This window comes from Rhinatrema bivittatum, chromosome 3 (genome assembly GCF_901001135.1).
Source record: "Rhinatrema bivittatum chromosome 3, aRhiBiv1.1, whole genome shotgun sequence".
In the NCBI taxonomy this organism is placed as follows: Eukaryota; Metazoa; Chordata; class Amphibia; order Gymnophiona; family Rhinatrematidae; genus Rhinatrema; species Rhinatrema bivittatum.
Genome location: NC_042617.1, coordinates 573853972 through 573876520, shown reverse-complemented (window position 1 = coordinate 573876520; position 22549 = coordinate 573853972). Strand labels below are relative to the sequence as shown.

Sequence of the window (22549 nt, the reverse complement as noted above, 5' to 3'; positions counted from 1 at the left end):
TTTCTGTGTCTGTGCCGCTGCTTCTCCCCGCGCGAGAGAAAGACCCCCCCGAAGACCTTCTGTGCTGCCGCCGTCGCCACTGCTCCTCCCCGCCGCTTCCAAGCAGCCCTCCGCTGCTCCATTTCTTCCCAACACCATGTTGCTGCCCTCTGACCGACGTGCTCTCGCGCATGCGCAGTAGAACTGCTCTCTACTGTGCATTTGCAGCACGTCGGTCCAAGCCCATTTATATGGTAGATATGTGCGTGCAAACCATAAAGTATGTGCATATGTTTTGTTTATATAAGCGATTATGCCAGTACATGTAATGAGCACATATGTGCACGTTTTTAATGTGCACAACATTTTGAAAATTCACCCCTTTGTGTCTGTAATTTAAATCTATCCTCTGTTCCTGCTTACTCAGTTTCCTCTCTTCCTCGTCATTCCTTTCTCTTTTACAGCTTATATTCTGGTCTTCCTCTCATGTCTTTATTATTTGGGGGGTTTCTATATGGCTGACTCTCCATAGCATATTATTTTCTCACATGTCCTCCTAGTCCCCACCTGCCATTTCCATTCCTCTCCTCACTGCTTCATGCCTCTTCCTTCCACATGATCCTCTCTTCTTGAAATCCTTCTCTTGGTTTACCTCCCCTATCAGCTCCTTCTCCCCAGTCCACACAGATCCTTTTCACCTCTCTTCCTATTAAGTTCATTCATCTAACCATTCATCCCTGCTCCTTATCATAGCCCATGTCCTCTCTCCCAGCTTGTATCCCCTTTCCACTTCTCACAGCCCATGTCACCTCTCTCATAAGAACATCAGAAATTGCCATGCTGGGTCAGACCACGGGTCCATCAAGCCCAGCATCCTGTTTCCAACAGACGCCAAACCAGGCCACAAGAACCTGGCAATTAACCAATCTACTCTTGCCCTCTCCCACCTCTCTTCTCCCATTCCCTTCCCCTCACTGTTCTTCCCCTCCTCTTCTCAAAGTCGGAATTCCTTTTCAGTTACTCTCTCAGCTAGTATCTCTTTTTTTTTTTTTACAGTCTGTCTTTCCATTCCCAACCTGCATTATGTCTCCTCCTCACTCCATCTCCCAGCAGTTCTCTGTTTCTCTCTCGCACTCATAGCTCCTCTGTCTCTTTCCCTTTCCTAATCCTTCCATCATGAGCTTTCCCCCATCATCACTGCACCTCAGGAAACCTGTCTGTCCTGCACTGCTGCTGCTCCCTGGTCCCCCAGCAGACAATCCACATTCAGGCGATAGACTGCATGGGGAGGCAGGAACCATATCAGAGGAGAGACCCAAGTGCTTCCTTCTTATCCTCCCCCTCAGCTCATTGGTCAGACACCAGACAAAGCTGCAGGGGAGGAGGGAGCAGTCTTAGAGGAGATGCCGACCTCCTGCTTCCCATTGGTCAGGCTTTCCACAGCAAACCAATAGCTGGAGGGAGGGGAGGGAACAGTAGCCGGGAGGCTGAAGCACTTCCTTACTCCCTTCCCCAGCAGCCCTGCCACATGGAGCTCTCCACTCCCAGTCTATAGGAGTGCAGGAGACAATTTTGGGATACTCAAGCAGCCACAGAGCTGGCGCCTTTGCAGCCTCTACATTATTTTATTTATTTCACAATTTATATTACGTCTATTACCAGACTTCCGTTCTACATGGATTACAAAGTAAATATAACAATAACATGAAACACCCTAATAACTAATACATAAAACTCATCAAATGAAAACTTCCACCTAAATAAAACATCCAGAATCAAAAAGCTTGCAAATAAGCCTTTAACTGCTTCTGAAAGAGTTTGTAATCTTGTCCTTGTCGCAGGGTTAGTGGCAACTGATTCCACGTAATAGCAGCTATTCTGGAGAATGCTCGATTGCAGGGGGTTTTTTGACTCATACAGTCTTAATACATGGGACAGCCAGCAATTATTTGATGAATTTAAAAAACAGGAAGCCTGATTCCAAGTAAGCAAACTTTTCAAATAAACAAAGCTCTCATCGTATAACATTTGATGAACTAATTGAATTCTCTGTTGTAGTGGAAGCCAAAGAAGAGCTTGTAATACTGGTGAAATGTGCTTTCTTAATGGATAATTAGAAACTAACCATGCAGCCGCATTCAAAATAATAGTTTTAAGGTGCTAAATGACAGGCGGGCAGGCAGTCCCGATGTAAAGGGCATTGCAATAGTCCAGCACAGACAGCATAAAAGATTGTACAAGAGTATGAAAATCATCTTTAAGATATATTTTAGTCTACGCAGCTTTCTCAGCTTGAAAAACCCCATCTTTATTTGAGGACTCAAGGTGAAACCTGAATCAAAGTGAAAACCTAGATTTTGCGTAGGATCATAAAAAGGAATTATTGACTCCTCGATAAGAATTGTAGGGTGGGGTTAAAACCTGCGCTGAGGACCCCGCTATCCATATGGTTTTGGTCTTAGTCACATTCAAGAACAGATCATTTGCGGGGCCATACCTCGTGCAGGTTAGCGTGCGCATATACTTTTTGAATATAAAAAAAGGATGCATGCATGTCCCAACACCCCCTCCTGGGACACCTGCTCCCAATTTTGTGTATAAATTGCACAGGGAATGTGAGTGGGAGTGGCAGGTATCCCAGAGCCATGGTGTTTTATTTAAATATATTAGGGTTGCATGGAGAGGGCATAGGGGAACATTGAAATGGTGATGGGAGGAGATATGGTTTTGGCAGGCCACATTTCCATATACCTTTTGGCTACAAAGGAGGGGCATCCTCTATTGCAGTGCTTTGTAAACTCAGCAGCATGAAGAGGATCGCTAGCAGTAGCCCAATGCTATATTGAGTAAGCCAATGAGCAGCCAATTTAGCTGATCGTATTAAACGGGAGATAAGTTCCACTGAATATCCAGCTAGTTATACCATGTTTTTACCCAGATAGCCAGTTTTACTCAAAATGGACATGCATGCATAAAATGCAACTGAAAGGTCTTGTGTATCTCAGAAAAAAAAACCACATGACCCACCTTTCTGCAGTATTTTAGATTGGAGCCCACTTGAACTAGTATAATACATTTTCAGTCTCATAACGGTATTTATAAACCTCATTAAACCTTTTGGGATATGCAGATCCATCTTCACAATATAACTGCCATCTGGAATAGGATGGAGTGGACACCATGCCCTCCCACTCCCAACAGCTAACCCAATTCATTAGATGTATGGTCTGTCCAGCCATACTATATCCAGTACTGTTTCTAAGTCAGCTCTTCTTACCCCTAGTAATGTCAGAATGCTCTTCTGTTTCTATTCACAGCCACCTGGGTACTGAAGCAGCTGAAATGAGAAAGAGGCAACAGTCACAAAATGAAGAAATACCTGCTGTGTCTCAAGCACCCGAAAACCAAAGGCCCAGCACGTGTTGCTTTTGTTGGTGTTGCTGCTGCAGCTGTTCATGGTATGTCATGCAGTCTGTCTGGTACCATATCTGGCCCACGTAAATAGGAAAGGGGAAACAAGCAGTTGTCACATGCTGGAGAGACGTATGAAGCTTTCTAGCAGTTCTGGTGCAAGGCTGTGGTCATGCATTCCCCTTTCCCCAGCTTAGCTCTGCACAAAGCTCCTTCCTGCCAGCAGCAGTGGCTCCAGCACAGTGCTCCCACCTTCGGGCCTCATTTTGTCACCCTCAAAGTTTGTAGTGTTCTAAGTGACTGCCTCCTGATAGCTTCACTTCCAGATGCCTTTTTTAAATGTTTTCTGCATTGACTTAACGATGGAGCATTTCTTGCTGTTGGCTTATCGTAAAGAATAACAATTTAAGGGCCTGATTTACCCAGGCTTTTCTCCCATTCTCTATCGAAAGGAAAAATGCTTAGTAATTGACCCCCAAAACTGAAATAATGGAAAGCCAACAATACGATTGAAATGACAGCTAGTGAATAATTGATTCCTACATTTTTTGAACTTCCAGAATGTGATACAAAATCAAACTGAAAGTATATATGCATCTGAAATTGTGTCTATATTTTTTATTTACATCCTTCAAAAGCACTTATGAAATTGGGGGGATTGATATATACGCTAGTAAATAACTTGCTTTAATGTAGAATAGGAATATTTTATGCTATATAGTAAATGTGTAATTCCCTATCTTTCATAAATTACAAATCCTTTTAATAATTAGCATTATTTATTTACTTTATTGACTTTATTTTCTAAAGTATTACCCAGTCAATTAAATCATGTTGTGTATACTACACAGTCAAAATGCAAAACTTCAATTTTAGCATAGGTCAATGAAGCATACAATGGTAACCATGAATGATGCAGAAGTTTCAGGATTAATGCAAATACATTCAGTTCATAAAAAAACATAAATATCAGGCCATTTAATGTTTTAGATTTCTAGAAGTTGCCTTTCCCAAGCTTCAATATGATGATTAACAAATAAGCAATAATAAAAGAAGGAAAATATCAAATAATCTATTACAAAAGCAATAATGAACCTCAACAGTAAAAGCTAAACATATAATCAACAGTCAATAAACCTATCCAAACCACAACATAATAGCAAGAGCACAGAAAAACAACACAGTTAAAATATAACAATACCATACAACAGGTAACATAGTAATGACAGCAGAAAAGGGCCAAACGGTCCATCCAGTCTGCCCAACAAGCTTCTTATGGTAGTATCTGCTCTCCATGCAGGTTACCTCATGTTTCTCTTAAGGGTAGGAACTGCTGCTCCATGTAGTTATTCGATGAGCCTTCTTGAAAATTCAGTCAGTGCTGACTTGTTTTGCTTAGGGACATGGCCTTAGAAGCAGACCTGTACTTTTTCACTTATGTGTACAGTAAAATTCATGGCCCATGTTGGTTGTCATCTGAATACAGTTCCTCTCCAACCCCCAGCTCCCACCATTAAAGTGGAGAGTGATGTTGTAGTTGCGTCAAAAGCATCAAGGCTTTGTTAGTTAATTGTAGTAATTCCTTGCCTTCTGTTAAGGGTAGTAACTGCTGGTGTGTAGGTTACCCCCATGCTTTAAGACAAGATTAATGTCCATTTCATAAAATTCCCTGAAACCAACCGATTAAAAGTAAGAGAACAAATTGCAACACTTAATATCTGAATAGGCATAAATATCTAATCAACAAAAACATAGGAAACTAAAACAATACAGATTAAAAACACAACCTAAAAACACAGAACAGATTACTTAGAACCCTATCAACAATCGACCCAGCAAATTTTAAAAAGGACATAACAGAAAAAAAGGATAAGATTAACTTAATCAACCCTCAGAACTTTGCCAAATGCAAGCCCAAAAATCCAATCTTTCCAGTGTCATCTGAAACTAGGTTATTCTGATTCAGCTTGGATCTCTCTTGGCAGACTATTCCACAGCCGAGGGGCTGAACTTCAAAGGCATGCTTCTGAATCCATTCAAACTACATGCTCTTGAAATAGGGTACATTAAGTAAATGTTCATGTGCAAAATATGAGTTCTATATATCTTATACCACAATAACTAGATCCTAAGATAGCAAGGGTTGGTTCAAAGTAGAGCTTTCTAAAATGGCGCCGGCCGTCCATTGCTCCTTCCATGTGACAGGGGCCAACCAATGGCACCGGTAACCCCTGTCACATGGTAAGGGCAAAGGGCCACCGGCACCCAAAAGCAGGAGATCGCTCCCTGGACCCCCGCTGGACCATCAGGGACTTCAGGCAAGTTTTGTTGGGGTCGGGAGGGTGGGGGTTGTAAATAGCTAAATTTGAAGGGTTGGGGTGTTTGGGGGAGTTTTCGGTGAAATTTGCAAGAAAAAAAACACGACCCATTGGAAAACAAAGCTTTCCATGGGTCACCTGACCCAGCATCAAAAAATGAAGCCCATCCCTAGTAGTAAGTGCCTCATTGTGTAGGTTACTCCCATGCATTGTGTCAAAGTAGCAAAACATATTCAAAATAAGACTAGCAACCAATATTATTTTCTTAGAAAGGAAATAATACTTTCCCTCCTACCAGTTCCTGTAAGTACTATGGCTGCAGCATTCTGGATCAATTATAAATTCTAGGTCAGCCTAATTGGCAAGCCAGCAAAGACTATTACAGTAATCCAGAGAACATGTAACCGATTCTTACATAACCAGCTTTAGGTCAGATTCAAGAAAGTTGGGGGAAAACTGATGGACAAAGTAAATTGACAAACTGAAGAGCAGTAAATCACCTGGACCAGATGGTATACACCCCAGGTTCTGAAGGAACTAAAAATTAAATTTCAGATTTATTCGTTAAGATTTGTAACCTATCATTAAAATCAGCCATTGTACCTGAAAACTAGAGGGTGGCTAATGTAACCCTAATATTTAAAAAGGGCTCCAGGGGCGATCCGGGAAACTACAGACCGGTTATCCTGACTTCAGTGCCAGGAAAAATAGTGGAAAGTGTTCTAAAGATCAAAATCACAGAACATATAGAAAGACATGGTTTAATGGAACAAAGTCAGCATGGCTTTACCCAGGGCAAGTCTTGCCTCACAAATCTGCTTCACTTTTTTGAAGGAGTTAATAAACATTTGGATAAAGGTGAACCAGTAGATGTAGTATACTTGGATTTTCAGAAGGCGTTTCACAAAATCCCTCATGAGAGGCTTCTAAGAAAAGTAAAAAGTCATGGGGTATGTAGCGATGTCCTTTTGTGGATTACAAACTGGCTAAAAGACAGGAAACAACATTAAATAGACCATTTTCTCAGTGGAAGGGGCTGGGCAGTGGAAATGCCTCAGGGATCTATACTGGGGCCAGTGCTTTTCAATATATTTATAAATGATCTGGAAAGGAATATGATGAGTGAGGTTATCAAATTTGCAGATGATACACAATTATTCAGAGTAGTTAAATCACAAGCAGATTGTGATAAATTGCAGGAGGACCTTGTGAGACTGGAAAATTGGGCATCCAAATAGCAGATGAAATTTAATGTGGATAAGTGCAAGGTGATGCATATAGGGAAAAATAATCCATGCTATAATTACACAATGTTGGGTTCCATATTAGGAGCTACCACCCAGGAAAGAGATCTAGGCGTCATAGTGGATAATACATTGAAATCGTCGGTGCAGTGTGCTGCAGCAGTCAAAAAAGCAACAGAATGTTAGGAATTATTAGGAAGAGAATGGTGAATACATTGGAAAATGTCATAATGCCTCTGTTTCGCTCCATGGTAAGACCGCACCTTGAATACTGTGTACAATTCTAGTCGCCACATCTCAAAAAAGATATAGTTGCAATGGAGAAGGTACAGAGAAGGGCAACCAAAATGATAGAGGGGATGGAACTGCTCTTCTTTGAGGAAAGGCTGAAGAGGTTAGGGCTGTTCAGCTTGGAGATGGCTGAGGGGGGATATGATAGAGGTCTTTAAACTCATGCGAGTTCTAGAACAGGTAAATGTGAATCAGTTATTTACTCTTTTGGATAATAGAAAGACTAGAGGGCATGCCATGAAGTTAGCATGTAGCACATTTAAAACTAATCAAAGAAAATTCTTTTTCATTCAATGCACAGTTAAACTCTGGAATTTGTTGCCAGGGGATGTGGTTAGTGCAGTTAGTGTAGCTGGGTTTAAAAAAGGTTTGGATAAGTTCTTGGAGGAGAAGAGCATTACCTGCTATTAATCAGGTTGACTTAGAAAATAGCCACTGCTATTACTAGCATCAGTAGCATGGGATATACTTAGTTTAGGGTACTTGCCAAGTACTTGTAGCCTGGATTGGCCACTGTTGGAAACAGGATGCTGGACCCTGGACTTGATGGACCCTTGGTCTGACCCAGTATGGCAATTTCTTAGGGTTCTTAAGGCAGACTTGGCCATTGACCACAGCTGAGATTACATATTCCATGTCGAGTGAAGTAAAACCCCTAGGCTATGAACTTCTCTTAAAGGTGGAAGACAGTGCCCCCTCTCCTTACCCCAGAACAGGTAAGACAATTAATTCCTTGGCCCCCAGATGTCTTAACTATTGCAGCTGAGTTTGACAACTGTTTCCCTTAAACAGTCATTCAAGACCCTTATGACCACACTTGTCCACAGAAAGGTAAATTTGAATATCAACTGTATAACAGTGGTAACCCACAGTGTTTCTGTAGAAAGATTTCACTTATAAATGCAAAATTCAAATATCCAACATAGAAACATTTCCAATATGCCATACAAAAATATAGGAAACTAGAAAATCGGTACTATTCCTATACAAGCTGCTAAAATTGGCTAGGCTTAGCAAGGTATCCATTAATTTCTCATGATTCATCGACTGTTTACTATAGAATATTATAACATTTTCTTAGGGCCAGATATAAGAGAATCAAATCTGATTACAAAATTATCAGACCAAGGAATGTGGAAGATAGATCCCTGTTGACGTTTTAGTCACAGTCCTTTGGGTAAAACCCATGGTCAAGAATATGTTTACTATTTGATAGTAAGCAAAATATGTCATAGTTTCCTACAGTACAATTACCGGATGCAAGGTAGCAAAATCAACAGAATTAAAATCTCCCAAGAGGTCTCTTAATTATATAGATGCGTAAATTGAATACCCCATTTGTCATTCTCCTACAGATTTCAATAGCAGACTTTTTTCATTCTGCTCTGTGCTAGACTGGTACAATAGACACAGGGACAGCATCTTTGTACATAATTCTGAATTCACCACTTCATCAATGAGCCTAAGGCTGATGATTTACTATGGACCCTTGATGAGTTAAATGGGACAAAATTACACTTTCTAATTCCTGCAGCCAGGTCTCAGTTACACACAAGAAATCAATTTAAGATTCCTGAAGAAGATTATTAGGGAATGCCATTTGTCTGTAACAGATGGGGCATTTACTGGAATAAATTTGAACTCTTTACTGGCATTATTCTGTCTCCTACTTGTCTAGATTTCCTGCTTTTTCCAGGTAAAATTTCATCCATACACAGTTTGCAGGAGAAAGGTTCAAGACAGCATTAGTAGCCAGAGTTGGCCAACACAGATCTCAAGTCAACAGATGGATGGTCTTGGCCAAGACTAATTGCTTGGCTGTGAGTAAAATAGGGCAGAATCAGAAAGCTTCCAATCAGGCAGGACTCCGAGGTACATACAAACCTCACTGAGAGTAAATAAGCTGTTCATACTCATTGAACTGTGATGGTTTTGGTAAGGCTTGATGATACTTTAAATCCAATTGGATTGTGGGTTCTTGATACCCTGTGGTATGGACCAGGATAAACAAGAAGGGGTTATAGGTTTCCCTGATAATCCAACCGGAATCAATGATGTTAGTAGACAGAGTTTCCATTGGGGTGGAGGAGACCATACAGGATAGTTCACCAGCCTTCCCATTTTGAGTACCCACGCCATAAGAAATCTGGTAGTTGAACTAAGAAAAGCATAAGGTCCAACCCACTTGCTGAGCATTCACAATCTTTGTCTAGGTTCTCTAGATTGTGATGGTCTATTAGTGCATGCACAACTTAACTAAAAATTAAAGTAAAAGCAGTCCACCAGTGAAAGAATAAAAATATATATTAAAAGATGGACTATAACAATGGGAGTTACAACCTTATGTCTGGTATCATAAAAGTGCTATTGTTTGTTAGATTAACAGGGTGCACAACCCAACTTCTGAATATGATAATTACTGCATAGAGTATAATCTTATAAACAGACCAGTTATTGATATCTGTGTATAATTTGTTTCAGTTATTTCTTGTTGCATCTAAAAGTTTGCATCATGCAAAGCATCATGCATATAATATTCTTGGTAAATGAGACTCTAATTATGATTGTTCTTATTAGTCACTGTTGCATATAATATACTTGGTAAATTAGACCCTAATTATGTATGTTCTTATTAGTCACTGCCTAGGGCCTCAGCGTAGACAGTAAACAAATAAAGATAAATAAATAAAGCCACTGTATTTTTCCCAAAGGATTTATTTACACAGTATCACTGCATAGTAAATCTGGCAGTAAAATACCACTGCTCAGCGTCCCCTGAAAATTGTGCATGCTGGCGGCCCCGGAGTGTGGGGCCACCAGGCCTTCAAGGAGCCAATTGGCCCCTGAGTTCCACTCCCCTGCTGCTCTTGGAGGCAGCCAAATTTGGAAAAAAAGGTTTTCCAAAGTTGTAGGAGAGGGGGTTGGGGTAGGTGGGTGAGGTCTGTGCCCAGCAGTTCAACCTTTGAAAACTTTTTTTTTTTTTTTTTGTAACTTCAGCCACCTTCAGGGGCAGCAGAGGGGTGGGACAGAGGGTCTGTGGAGACCCTCGGGGTCTTATCCACACTTGAGGAAAGAGGTGTAACTTGGGGGCCTAGAGACCCTTTTAAGGATTTGCCCCAGGAATAATGGGACATGCGTAGGCATCCTGATGCTGCTGGGAAAAGTTAGCTACAACTCAAGAGATGTAGCTAGTTTGGAATAAAATAATGTGGTTTGCGATTTATGAGGCAAGCCGTATTTTCATTTGTGTGTTTTAGGCTAGTAATGAGCTGATTAGCATGCATTTGCTTGCTAATCAACTCATCTGCATACTTCCAGAGCTGGAGCAGAATAACAAGCTACATTTTCTTTATCACGTGTTATTGTGTTAGGCCATTGACTGCGCAGTAAATATCCTAATGCTGCTTAGTAAATGAGGCCTTTAGCTTGCTAAAACATGAAATTCCAGCAGCAGACATGTCAGAACCGTATCATAAAAATTTGCACCGAAGTTTCTAACAGAATAAAGTCCAAAGTGTGCATGAAGTAAAAGCCCAAAACTATGGTGTTTCGGCTCTACATTGTGCCTGTACTGGGGGCAGAGAAATTGCCTGCAAAAAACATACAGATATTAACTAGTTTAGAAGGATTAAATTGCCAAGATATCTTCCATTTACCTGGCGGTAACACCAACTACTATATTTGTAGCTGCACCAGACAAACGTCTCAATAGCTTTTGAGCAAGGATGACACCTGGGCTTGTTATAGCAGTGGGGATATACTGTAATTAGGACCAGATAGAGAAAAGAGATAGGAATTCAACAATCTAAAAGCAGCTCCAGAAACACCGGGGCCTCGGTCTAGTCTGGAGCCCAAGCCCAAGCCTGACGCTGCAACCCGACCTGGAGGCCGGGTCCCAACGCCGGAGCCTAGGCCTGGACCCAGGCCCGATGACACAACCCAACCCAGAGGCCGGGTCCCGACACCTGGGCCTCAGCCTAGGCAGAGCCCGAGCCCAGGCCCGATGCCACAACCAGAGGCCAGGTCCCCCGATGCCTGGGCCTCAGTCCAGGGTCAGGCCCAGGTCTGGGAGCTCCTCTTCTCGGGTCCCCTTCTCTCTTTGGCTCTGCAATGCTCAGCAGTGACATCAAACCTTTACACATGGCTACCTCCTATGCCCTGTTTCTGAAAACAAAACATAGTCACTGACTGAACATGCTTGGTATTATGGTATGAGGAAACACACATAGAAGGCGTGAAGCCCAAGGAATAGTAAAGGCATCAGGATCTGGTGTTTTGGAACATTAAAGCAGTAGTTTGTGATTTGACAGGACTTAAAATAGATCTATCTGTGGTGGGCTCCAAATATTGAAAAGATAGTGAACCGTGCTGGGATGGCAAGATCGCTCATGAGATTAAAGTCTATTTCATCAAAAAGGGACAGAAAGTGGCATCTCCCACTATGAAGGAGGGATAACCAGTGGGGACACTGTGATACCAGGGTACAAATTATATCAGAATGATGGGAAGGATGAAATTGGTGGAGGGGTGGCACTATATGTTAAAGAGAGCATTGAGACAAACAGGATAAACGTTCTGCAAGAAACAAAATGCAATCTTGAATCTTTATGGATAAAAATTCCAGGTGAATAAGGGAAAGAAAATAGTAATGGGGGTGTATTAATGTACACTGGCCAGAATGAACTAACAGACAATGAAATGCTAAAAGAAATTAGGGAGGCTAACAAAATCAGCAGCACAGTAATAACGGGTGATTTCAATTACCCCAGAATTGACTGGGTAAATGTTACATCAGGACATTCTAAGAAATAAAGTTTCTAGATGAAATAAGTGACTGTTTCATGGAGTACCTGGTACAAGAAGAGAAACTATTTTAGACCTAGTCCTGGAACACAGGATTTGGTGCAAGAGGTAACAGTCTTGGAGCCACTTGGCAATAGTGATCATAACATTATCAAATTTGACTTAACTGGAGGGCGTGCAAAAAAATAAATCTACTATGACAGCATTTAACTTTCAAAAAGGTGGCTGTGAGAAAATGAGAAAATGGTTAGAAAAAACTGAAAGGAATAACTGCAAAGGTTAAGAACATATACATAAGCATAATTTAATGGGACAAAACCAACATGGATTTAGCCAAGGGAAGTTTTGCCTCACATATTTGCTACATATTTTTTTACTCAATGCATAATTAAGCTCTTGAATTCATTGCCAGAGGATGTGGTGAAAGCTATTAGTATAGCTGTGTTTAAAAAGGGTTGGGTAAGTTCCTGGAGGAAAAGTCCATTAACCATTATTAGAGTGGAGGTGCAGAAATCCACTGCTTATTCTTGGGATAAGCAGCTTGAAATCTATCTACCCCTTGGGATTCTGCCAGGTACTTGTGACCTGGCTTGGTCATTGTTAGAAGGATACTGGGCTTGATGGACCTTTGTTCTGATCCAGTATGACAAGCCTTATGTTCTTAAAGTGGCCAAAGGGGCATGGATTGGGTGGGGCAAGGGTGGATGTCAGAGGGGTGATTGACTGAGGGGAGGATCAGCAAGTGGAGTTTAACCTGGAAGTAAACACTGATTGCTGTGCCACCAGTCAAACATGAGGTGAACCCTCTAAACTACTGGTAGATAAGGCCTGGATTTATCAAAATGCGATAGCAAAAGGGGTGTGGTTTTTGCTAATATACAGTTTATCACAATGTGCACTACTTACCTATGCAAAGAGCTAAGTTAGCACAATTTGTGATAACCTTTTCAATATGTGAAAGACCAGATGTGTGTCCTGCATTAAACCACAGAGAGAGAGAGAGAGAGAGAAACTAGCTATGGTGTCATCTCCCTAGATAGGCATTTATATCTCTATGAGAGGCCCACCTAGTAACTCGAGGTGAGGTTTAGGTATTAGTGTAGGGGGTTGGGGGCCACTTTGACATTCAATGTGAGATGTATGAACAGAACAGTGCTCTCTTGTGAAGATTTGATGGCCTTCGGAGTGAGGAAACTCACTCCAAGATGAGAATTGGGCAATGTTCTCTCATACTAGCTTGATGGACACTCTACCTGGGCAACAACAAGCTAGGTGGAGAGAACATTGCACCAATCTCATCTTGGAGTGAGTTTCCTCACTCCGAAGGTCATCAAATCTTCACAAGAGACCACGGTTCTGTTCGTACGTCTCATGTTGAATGTGAAAGTGGCCCCCAACCCCTTACACTCATACCTAATCCCCACCTCGAGTTACTAGGTGAGCCTCTCATAGGGATACAAATACCTGTCTAGGGAAGAGACACTATAGCAAGTCTCTCTTTCTCTCTCTCTTTCTCTCTCTCTCTGAAGCAGGCTGTCCGGAAACATTGTGAACCACAATATATACTCACAATGTAGCCCAAATTGGATTAATAGCACAACTTGTGCTAAGAGCGTGTTGCGTAGCTGTTATCACAATTTGCAATACACATGCTTATTAGCATAAGGTAACACCCCTTTTTGGTATCGCATGCGATACTGTGCAATATTGGAAAATGAGGCCCATAGTGTGACTTTAATACAGTTCTTGTGAGTTTGATGTCTTTTCCCTTTGAACTTCTAAGTTACAGGCACCTAAAGTTCCTTTTCTGTGTAGTGGATCCCCTGAATCGGGCTTTATCCTAGACTAGTGGAGCCACTGGTCTGTGTTCAGGTCCGGACAGGGAGGAAGATTTCTCCTCCAGGGCTCCTGGAGCTGTCGATCACAATCTGTCACCACCTCATATTGTAGATCAAATAGTTCCAGGTGGTGGCAGATAGTGAAAAATAAGAGTGGGGAAGCCACACAAGGGTCCATCAATCCCCACAGGGAACATACAAAAAAACCTATGGAGTCCTTAGTTAGTGTTACAGTAAATACTGTCTTTTATTTTAGCTTAAAGAAGAGGATTCTAGTTAGGATGACAAAAATATGAATCAACATATATCCAATGATTAATTTAAAAAAATGGTTTCTCTGTTCATCCTCCTTCTGTTCTCTTTCCTTCCTGCTATTGCACCTTCATCCTGATTGAAAATATCTTCAGCAGTAAGAGTGGGATAACTAGGGTGTAGTTCCAGTTCCTACATGAACTGGGCTGGAAGAAAAAATATCCCTAAGCAAAAATACCAAACTGGGCTCCAAAAAGTCAAACTATTCAACTGTAATCCAAACTCAAAAGTACAAGTCCCTTGAGTTTTTGGCTCAAAAGGCAACTTCCTTCTCTTTATGCTTTCTGTTAACTTGTTGAATAAGATCTCTGCCTCCAGTCCTTTGTGATACAGGGAGGGTGCCCTTCCCTCAGGGACTGCTCCGTCAAAATCCAAAATGTCTTCCTGCAAATGTCTTCCTCAAAACCTCTTCTCCAAATGCTTGAATTGCCTTCTGTGAGATCCAGGGGGAATCTCCAGCTCTCCAGCCACCTTGCTTTGAGATCCTGGGGAAATCTCTTGCTCTTCAGTCCTCTCTCTTGAAACCCTGGGAAGGCTTCAGCTCCTCACTCTTCCTCTCTCCTACTCACTAACCCACTGAAGCACTGAGCATGCTTCATGGGTCTTTAACCCCAAAAAGCCTATCCCCAAAAAAGGTGGTGTTATAGCAATGGATGGAATAAAAAATATCAAAACCCCTCTTACTATGCCTAGACAGAAAAATCATATAGGGATAATATTAGTGACTGGCGTAGCCCCATCGCACCTACAAAGTATTATTTCTCCTAGCTATAACCTCAGCACACAGTGTGTGTAAACTGCAAGCTTTAGTAGCGCATCATCATTACACACACGGGTAAATTTTATAAATTTGCGCGAGCGCGTACTTTTGTTCGCGCACCAGGCACGAACAAAAGTACACTGGATTTTATAAGATACGCGCGAAGCCGCGCGTATCTTATAAAATCCGGGGTCGGCGCGCGCAAGGGGGTGCCTGTTCCCTCCGAGGCCGCTCCGAAATCGGAGCAGCATCGGAGGGAACTTTCTTTCCACCCCCCCGCACCTTCCCCTCCCTTCCCCTATCTAACCCACCCCCCCGGCCCTATCTAAACCCCCCCTACCTTTGTTGGCAGATTTACGCCTGCTTTCAGCAGGCGTAAATCTGCGCGCGCCAGCGGGCTGCTGGCACACCATCACCCGATCCAGGGGCTGGTCCGGAGGCCTCGACCATGCCCCCGGGCCAGCGCCACGCCCCCAGTCCCGCCCCGAACTGACCCCGGACACGCCCCCTCCCCGCCCCTTTTACGAAGCCCCGGGACTTACGCGCGTCCCGGGGCTGTGCCCGCGCGCTGGCGGCCTGTGCAAAATAGGTGCGCCGGCGCGCGTAAATCTGGCCGGATTTACGCGCGCAGGGCTTTTAAAATCCAGCCCTAAAAGTTTTGACAATAGATTTGTCTTAAGGACTCATCCTAAATTTTTAGGAAAAGTTGTAATTCACTTTCATATAAACCAAGACATCGTGGGGGTCTGTATACAGTAAGCTGTATTCAGTGAGATAACCGTCCAACTGAATATACTTGTTTAAAGTTATGCGGCTACATATTGTCAGTTAATATTAACTCTAACAGGTCATTAATTCAATAAGGCCAATTAGACCTAGAGTTATCCAGCCTCATGTGGCCAGATAACAAGCTGCTTACCCAAATATGTTCAGAGGTATCAGAGTAAGTAGCACACCTTTAAAAAATAAATAAATAGCACCAAGTCTCAGGCCTCCTGGCCCCAACTTCCCTGCTCACCTATAAAATGTGCCCCAATCTTAAAAAAACAATGTTCATTTCTAAAAGATAAATGCTGCCTGCCTGGTCCTCCAGTCCTCTCCCCCCTCCCTGCTAAAATAAATCTTAACTTTAGCCTTTTTGGACCCCCAACAAATATCCACTCTCTCCCCTCTCTCATCCAGGCACCCTACCACCCACCCGGTTACCTTTAAACTCACTCCTTTTGTCCTACTGGGGTCACTGTGCTATGTGATCCCGGTGTACGCTTCCAGTGTTACTCAGGTATTAATGCTGGACACATACTGTTTAGTATAGAAGTACGCTTCCAGTGTTACTCAGGTATTAATGCTGGACGCATACTGTTTAGTATAGAAGTACGCTTCCAGGCCATGGTATGTGGCCTGGGCTCCAGCCAAGGCCTAAGCATCGAGACCCAGTCTCTGGGCCAGGCCCCAGCATTGGACTTGGGTCCAGGTCGAGGCCCTGGCATTGGGACCTAGCCTCCAGGCTGGGCCACGGTATCAGGCCTGGGTCTAGGCTCCAGTCTAGGCTGAGGCCCAGGCATCTGGATCCTGCGTCTGGGCTGCGCTCTGGCATCGGGCCTGGATCCAGGTTGAGGTCCCAGCATCAGCACCCAACTCTGGGCTGGGCCGCGATGTTGGGCCTAGGCCTAGGTCTAGACGCAGGCATCGGACCTAGCCTTGGGCCTATGTCTGACTTGAGGCTCTGGCAAATCTGACCTGGCACACTCCTGGATATGGGTCAAGGTCCTGGCATCAGCACCTGGACTCTGGGATGGCTTGGCATAAGGCCTAGGCACAGTATCCAGCCTAAGTTGAGGCCAAAAGTTCAGCCTTAAGTAGGACAAGGCTTCGTCCTGGGCTTACACCAAGATGAAAGTCTTCAAGGCTGAGGCCAAAGTGTCAGGACCCAGCCTTCAGGATGGTCTATGGTGTTGGGCCCTGCCTGTGCTCCAGCCCAGATCAAGGTATCTGCCTTGATTAAGCTGAGTTTGCGTAGACCTACTGTGGCCTATGCAAGGCCGAGGCTTCAGCCTGGGCCTAGGCCTTGCCGGCAGATACCCACAGGCCTGGGTGAGTGGGTGTCAGGGGGGATTGTGGCCCTGGATTTTTTTTTGTTTTTATGGAAGGCCTTGGGAGGCCCCCTTCTTGTTGTTTTTGGCCATTTTTTGGGGAGGGGTTAAATGTTTGATTTGCTTTTTTTCACACAAATAAAACACATCAAACATTCCGTGAACCAAAATTTGTGGGAAAATCCTCCCAAAAACAGAACAAAAACTATTTTTCCCCCTGCACACCCCTACTATTTAGGGACTAACTTGTGAGCTATCTGTCTAAATGGCTTTTGAATATCTGCTCCTGAATATCTCAACAAAAGCTGAACAAGATCTTCACACTCTTGACTGTAGAAGAACATTGATACATAACTTGGAAAGAACTAAACCTTTTAGAGAGGCTTACAACTATTCCTCTCTTGATCCAGCTAAATGAGGATTACAAGTACAACCCAACCTTATCATGGCTTTCAGATTGTATTTCTTTGTTGTGCAAAATCTGGAAAACATCTCACCTCAAAGATCATCAAGTAACGGCTAAGTCTACCTATGTCTACCTCAGTGGCACATCTATGATCTGCCTCAATACCAGATATATGCAAAGCAGCTATTTGGTCATTTATACATACATCTGCCAAGCACTATTGCCTTGAAAAAGACTCTAAAGAGAGTTTTTGAGAGCCAGTTAGAAAAATACTAAGAAATGAATGGGAAGACTAAGAAATTCCCAGAACTTCTTTAAATTCCTTTAGTACCCACTGCTGTATCCATCTGGCCCCAGCATGGCTATGCTGTTGAATATCCCCCAGTAAGCGCTAATTAGGCAGATAAGATCCATCTGTTTAGACCTGCTATTATCCACCTAATGCTGAATATCACTACTTAGTCAAATAACATATTCAGCTAAGTAACACAGCCGCGCTCTGCCCACAATTTATCCAATTATTCAGATAACTGGATATTCAGCAGCCACTACACAGCTGTGTAAGCCCTACTTATCCAGCTATCTATCGCTAAATGCAGTTTATCCTCATTTGAAGTCTTGGGGGCGAGAGAGATATTTATTTATTTATAACTTTTTTTATACCAAAGTTCAGGTAACAGAGTTACTTATCACGCCGGTTTACATTCAACAGGTAGTAAATAATGACAAAATATGCCTTACAATGAATTGGCACAAGCCCTGGATAGGAAGAAGCCAGTGAAAATCCCTGGAGAAGGTTATAGCAGTCTTGAGGTGCATATCATGTCTCAGGCCTATATATATATATATATATATATATATCAGGCAATCTGTGCCTGATATATATGCACAGCAAAAATAACCTCTAAAGAGTGGGACAAAACCACTTATGGGATAAAAGTATCTTCAGTACAAATTAGAGGTGAATCTGTTACATGAAATCTTTATTCATGCACATATACACAATTCAAATATTAGTACTGTCTCTCACAGTAAATAATAATATAAAACTAATACAAATCTGCACTAATGGATCTCTAAGGCTACATATACAAACAAACAAAAACTAAATATGAATAAGAATGAGAGTTGAAAGATATTGTGTCTCTCAATGCAAGGTTGCAACGTCAACTCATTTATACAAAATTGTTATTCCTCCGTAGCAAATGGAAACCATGTCTCACATTGTGATAATGCAGTAATTAATTTAACCACATAAAGTCATGCACCTTTGATACAATACAAAGATAACAACCAGAGTTTTGTGATACAATGTTACATATTACAGTGGTTATATAAACAGAAGGACTTAAAAATAATGGTGCGAAAACACATGAAATTAGACGCCTTTTGATGAATCACAGAGTTAACATACATATTGTTGCTGCACTCAGTATTATTAATTAGTGGTATACTAACAAAGAATACTTTAAGGGAGGTGTTCTGTATTGGGAACAATTTGTTTAACCCTGTCAAAGACTGCAGCGGCCTCTCTTGCATCTCCTGCTGTAGAGTCCACTAACTGCGTCACCTCTCATTTCAGGCTTTATTCATCTTCATGGAAACCCTCTAACTTCTCTTCCAGAATATTTACTGTGATGAGGAACCCATCCAGGAATGCTCGTTGGGACTCTCATCCTCTGTGGCATCCTGAAAGGGCTCAGGACTTGAATCATCTGCCTCATTGCTACCTACCTAATGCTGTTGCCCCAGAGGGTGATCTCTGTTTCTAGAGGCAGGTCATGAAGGGGAATCTGCTGGTCCGCTAACCTCTGCACCGTCAGATAGCATTCCAGTGGGTGTCAGTATCTTGGATAAGCTGCTTATGAGGCAGCCTCATTTCTTCCTGCTTCTCAAAGAGCAGCCATGGTGAAAATGCCTCGCTGTTTTCCAGCACTTCTTCTCTGTCAGGCACTTCAGAATTTGACTGCCATGATCCCTGGCCCCCAGCCCCATGGCATTCCTTACTGCCAGGTGCAGCAAATTTGTGAAGCATTTAGGCTGCAAACACCCAAGGGAAAGGCAAGGTATAGATGAAATTCAAAGCATGAAAGAAGAGTGGGATCTGTGGGTGATAGTATCTGATAACCTTGAGGTGGCCAAAGAGGAAGATAAGGCAGTGGTAAAAGAGAGAAAGTTGCTTGGGTGTATAGGGAAAGGAATGATCAGAAAAAAAGGAGGTGACATTCCCCCGTGTAAGTCCCCGGTGACCCCTCGTTTAAAGTGCTCCATAACAATTCTGGAAACCGCACCTTTAAAGGGATATAGCAGTCTACTAAAAGAGCCCGTAGTCTTTATTCTAAAGCATATACGGACAGACTTAGGGAACGAAACATGTTTAAACTAGAGAAAAGAAATGATAGCAATGATAGAAATGATAAAGACATTTCATACCAGCAAAGCTTGCATGCAGAGGAGATGGGCAACTTTGAAAGGAAAGGAGGCCCTAGAACTTGGGGAGCATGGGATGACGGTGAAAGGGGTAGGGAAATATTTTAAGTGGTAGGTGGATGCGTAGAACAGCCTTCCCATGGAGGTGGTTGAGAGAAGGACAGCATGTGAATTCAAGAAAGCATGGAATAAACACAGAGGGTCTCTGAGGGGAGCGGTAGGAACTGGAAAGCTGAAAGGTTGGTGTGGATGGGCAGACTAGATAGGCTGTAATGGTCTTTTCCTGCCCCTGTGTTTATATCCCCTAATAGCCCCCCCCATCCTCCATTGCTTTTTTCACATCTGTACAACTGTCAATAACATTCTTGCCTCTCCGGCCTAGCTGCCGACCCTCCAGCATCTTTCTTATTGCTGTTAAGATGGTGCCTGAGGCATGACTGATATCTATCACCTGGGCATGCAGCTCAGCCCACCTGCACCCTGCTGCCTGCCCCTGCCTTGGCCAGCCGCCACCGTTGTACAGTCAGGGAGAGGAAGGCATGCACAGCCTTCTGGCTGGTGAAATGCACGCTGTGCTCCTCCGCCTTGGTCGGCTGTGGAACCAGTTGAACAGGGAGGGGAGAACCTGCCGACTGAATCTAGTCCTGGAGGACACATTTTGTAGCTGGAGTCTAAGAGCCGCAACAGATGCTTAAAACCCAAGTTCTCCACTATCTGCAGGGCCCAGTCATCCAAGACAATCATTTCTCTGGTGCACCTTCTCATGAGTTTTGATGCTGCTGGCTGCCTCGCGCCCAGGGGCAGTGCTATAGAACACCACTCCGTCTGCTCCATGGTGGCTTTCTTCTGCTTAGGGGCTGCTGGCATATCACCTGTCTGGTGGAAGGGGCGGAGGGGACAGCTTGGGAAAAAAAATCTTTCCCATTTCAGCCATTTTGCTACTGCTGCTTCCAGAGCCGGTGCAAGGGTATTATGTACCCTAGGCGAATCTTCTGCCTTGTGCCCCCAGGTCGCTCTACTCCCCCCCGGTCTCGACCCTGACTCCCACTTCATTCGCACCCGCCGAGCGTGTGCTTCTCTGGGCCACGAGCAGGTTGGGCACCACTTACGGCCTGCCAAACCTCTACTCCTCTTTGCTGCAAGCGGGATAGGCTCTGCTCGCAGCCCCACATGGCTGCTTTTTGGCGCCCCCTAATGGTTGGCGCCCTGGGCAACCACCTAGCTCGCCTAATGGGAGGCGTCGGCCCTGACTGCTTCTTTGAGTGGCAGTCAGATTATCCAGACTAATAAGGCATCCTCTGATGCCAGTGCTAGCAGGTGGTGGTTTTCTATGTGACATTGCGTACCAGTGTTTGTAAGATGCCCCAGTAAGATCCCTTGACCGATGGCCTTATAACAGTGATTGCACTTAGAAAATCACATGTAACCCTCACCCCAGTGTGCATCCTTAGCACCGGTCAGGGCAATAAACTAATTTGTAACTCTTTGGAGCAGGGACCCTGGCTAGCTCTCCGACCTCCCTTCCTTCCTAGGGTTAATGTTCATTTGTCTGGGGGAAGAAAGGAATCCCGGTGCGGGCTGACTAACTCTCCTTTCCTAACTCCCCGGGTGAGGTGGTAATTAATGAGCCTTGTGTGCGCTGGCAGTGCCAAATAAGACAATGGAGCCACTGGGATAGTGCCCAAATAAATCTTTACTGCTGCAGATGGTTGTATAATGACTAATACCACTGATCCATTAGTTCTTTACAGAACTTACCTCAATCTGTGCAGGAATGTCTGTCGCCCGCACCAGGGGAACGCACTCCCCTCCAGGGCGTTGGGAAAACAGATGTCCCCAGGTGGTGCAGGGTGTCCCTTTGATGTCCAGGTCACTCCTCCCACCTGGCTAAAATACCAGTTTACTGTCTCTGCACAGAGAGCTAAGCTCTCTCTCTCCCCCCGCCAGGGTTCATAGGGGCACCGGATGGGTGACTCCAAGGATGTTAGGCTTTTCCGTTACTTATTTGGTTGGTTTCTAGATTCTTTCGTTTCTGGTGCAATTCTTTCCCTTTCGTCCGTTGTGATCCCTGAAGCAGGACTCTTTGTGCTTCAGTCAGCAAGACAGGGCAGCCAAAAGCCCTTCCTGAATCTTCAACTCCGTCTTTTCAAAAAACTGAAGAAACTCACCGGAGAGAGCCCCCTTACAGCAGGTCCCTGACACCCCCCTTCCTCATGGAGGGTATGGAGGGCAGATCTTCTCTAACCCAGTGGTCCCCGTTCTCTGGGCCCAAGAGCTCCAGTAAGGCCCCCACCACTTACAAGATTACATTCCAAAAAAATATACCCGGAGTGAAAAATCCAGTCCAGCCAGTCAGGAGACTGGAAAGGAAAAAAACCTTCCCAACCCTTATCAGGACCACCAAACAGGACTTGCTTGGCTCCTCCGACTGGGCCTACAAAACAAAAAAAAAACTAGGCTCCTCTCTCACTCTGAATTCTGTTCCAAACTCAACGGATTGTAGCTGGGGAGCTGCTATATAGCAGTACCAGGGGACAGCCACTCCAGCCCCCGCAGACGGAGGGGCTATATCTGAATGGATCCTCGCCACCAAACCATCCTACACTAACCAGGGCTTACTGGTAGCAGAACAGAGTGTCTCTTACACATACGCACCAGTGCTGC

The 22549-nt window shown here is 43.7% G+C and overlaps 1 protein-coding gene across 4 annotated transcripts in view; it reads left to right on the top strand.

Moving 5' to 3' along the window:
* RGS17 (regulator of G protein signaling 17) overlaps window positions 1-22549 on the top strand; it is a 188593-nt gene that overhangs the window by 98332 nt on the left and 67712 nt on the right. For all 4 annotated transcript variants that reach the window (XM_029596572.1, XM_029596570.1, XM_029596571.1 and 1 more), the window contains exon 3: window positions 3297-3437. In XM_029596572.1, the coding sequence (XP_029452432.1) occupies window positions 3322-3437 (116 nt within the window). In that variant the 5' untranslated portion in view covers window positions 3297-3321. The remainder of the gene's footprint in view (window positions 1-3296; window positions 3438-22549) is intronic.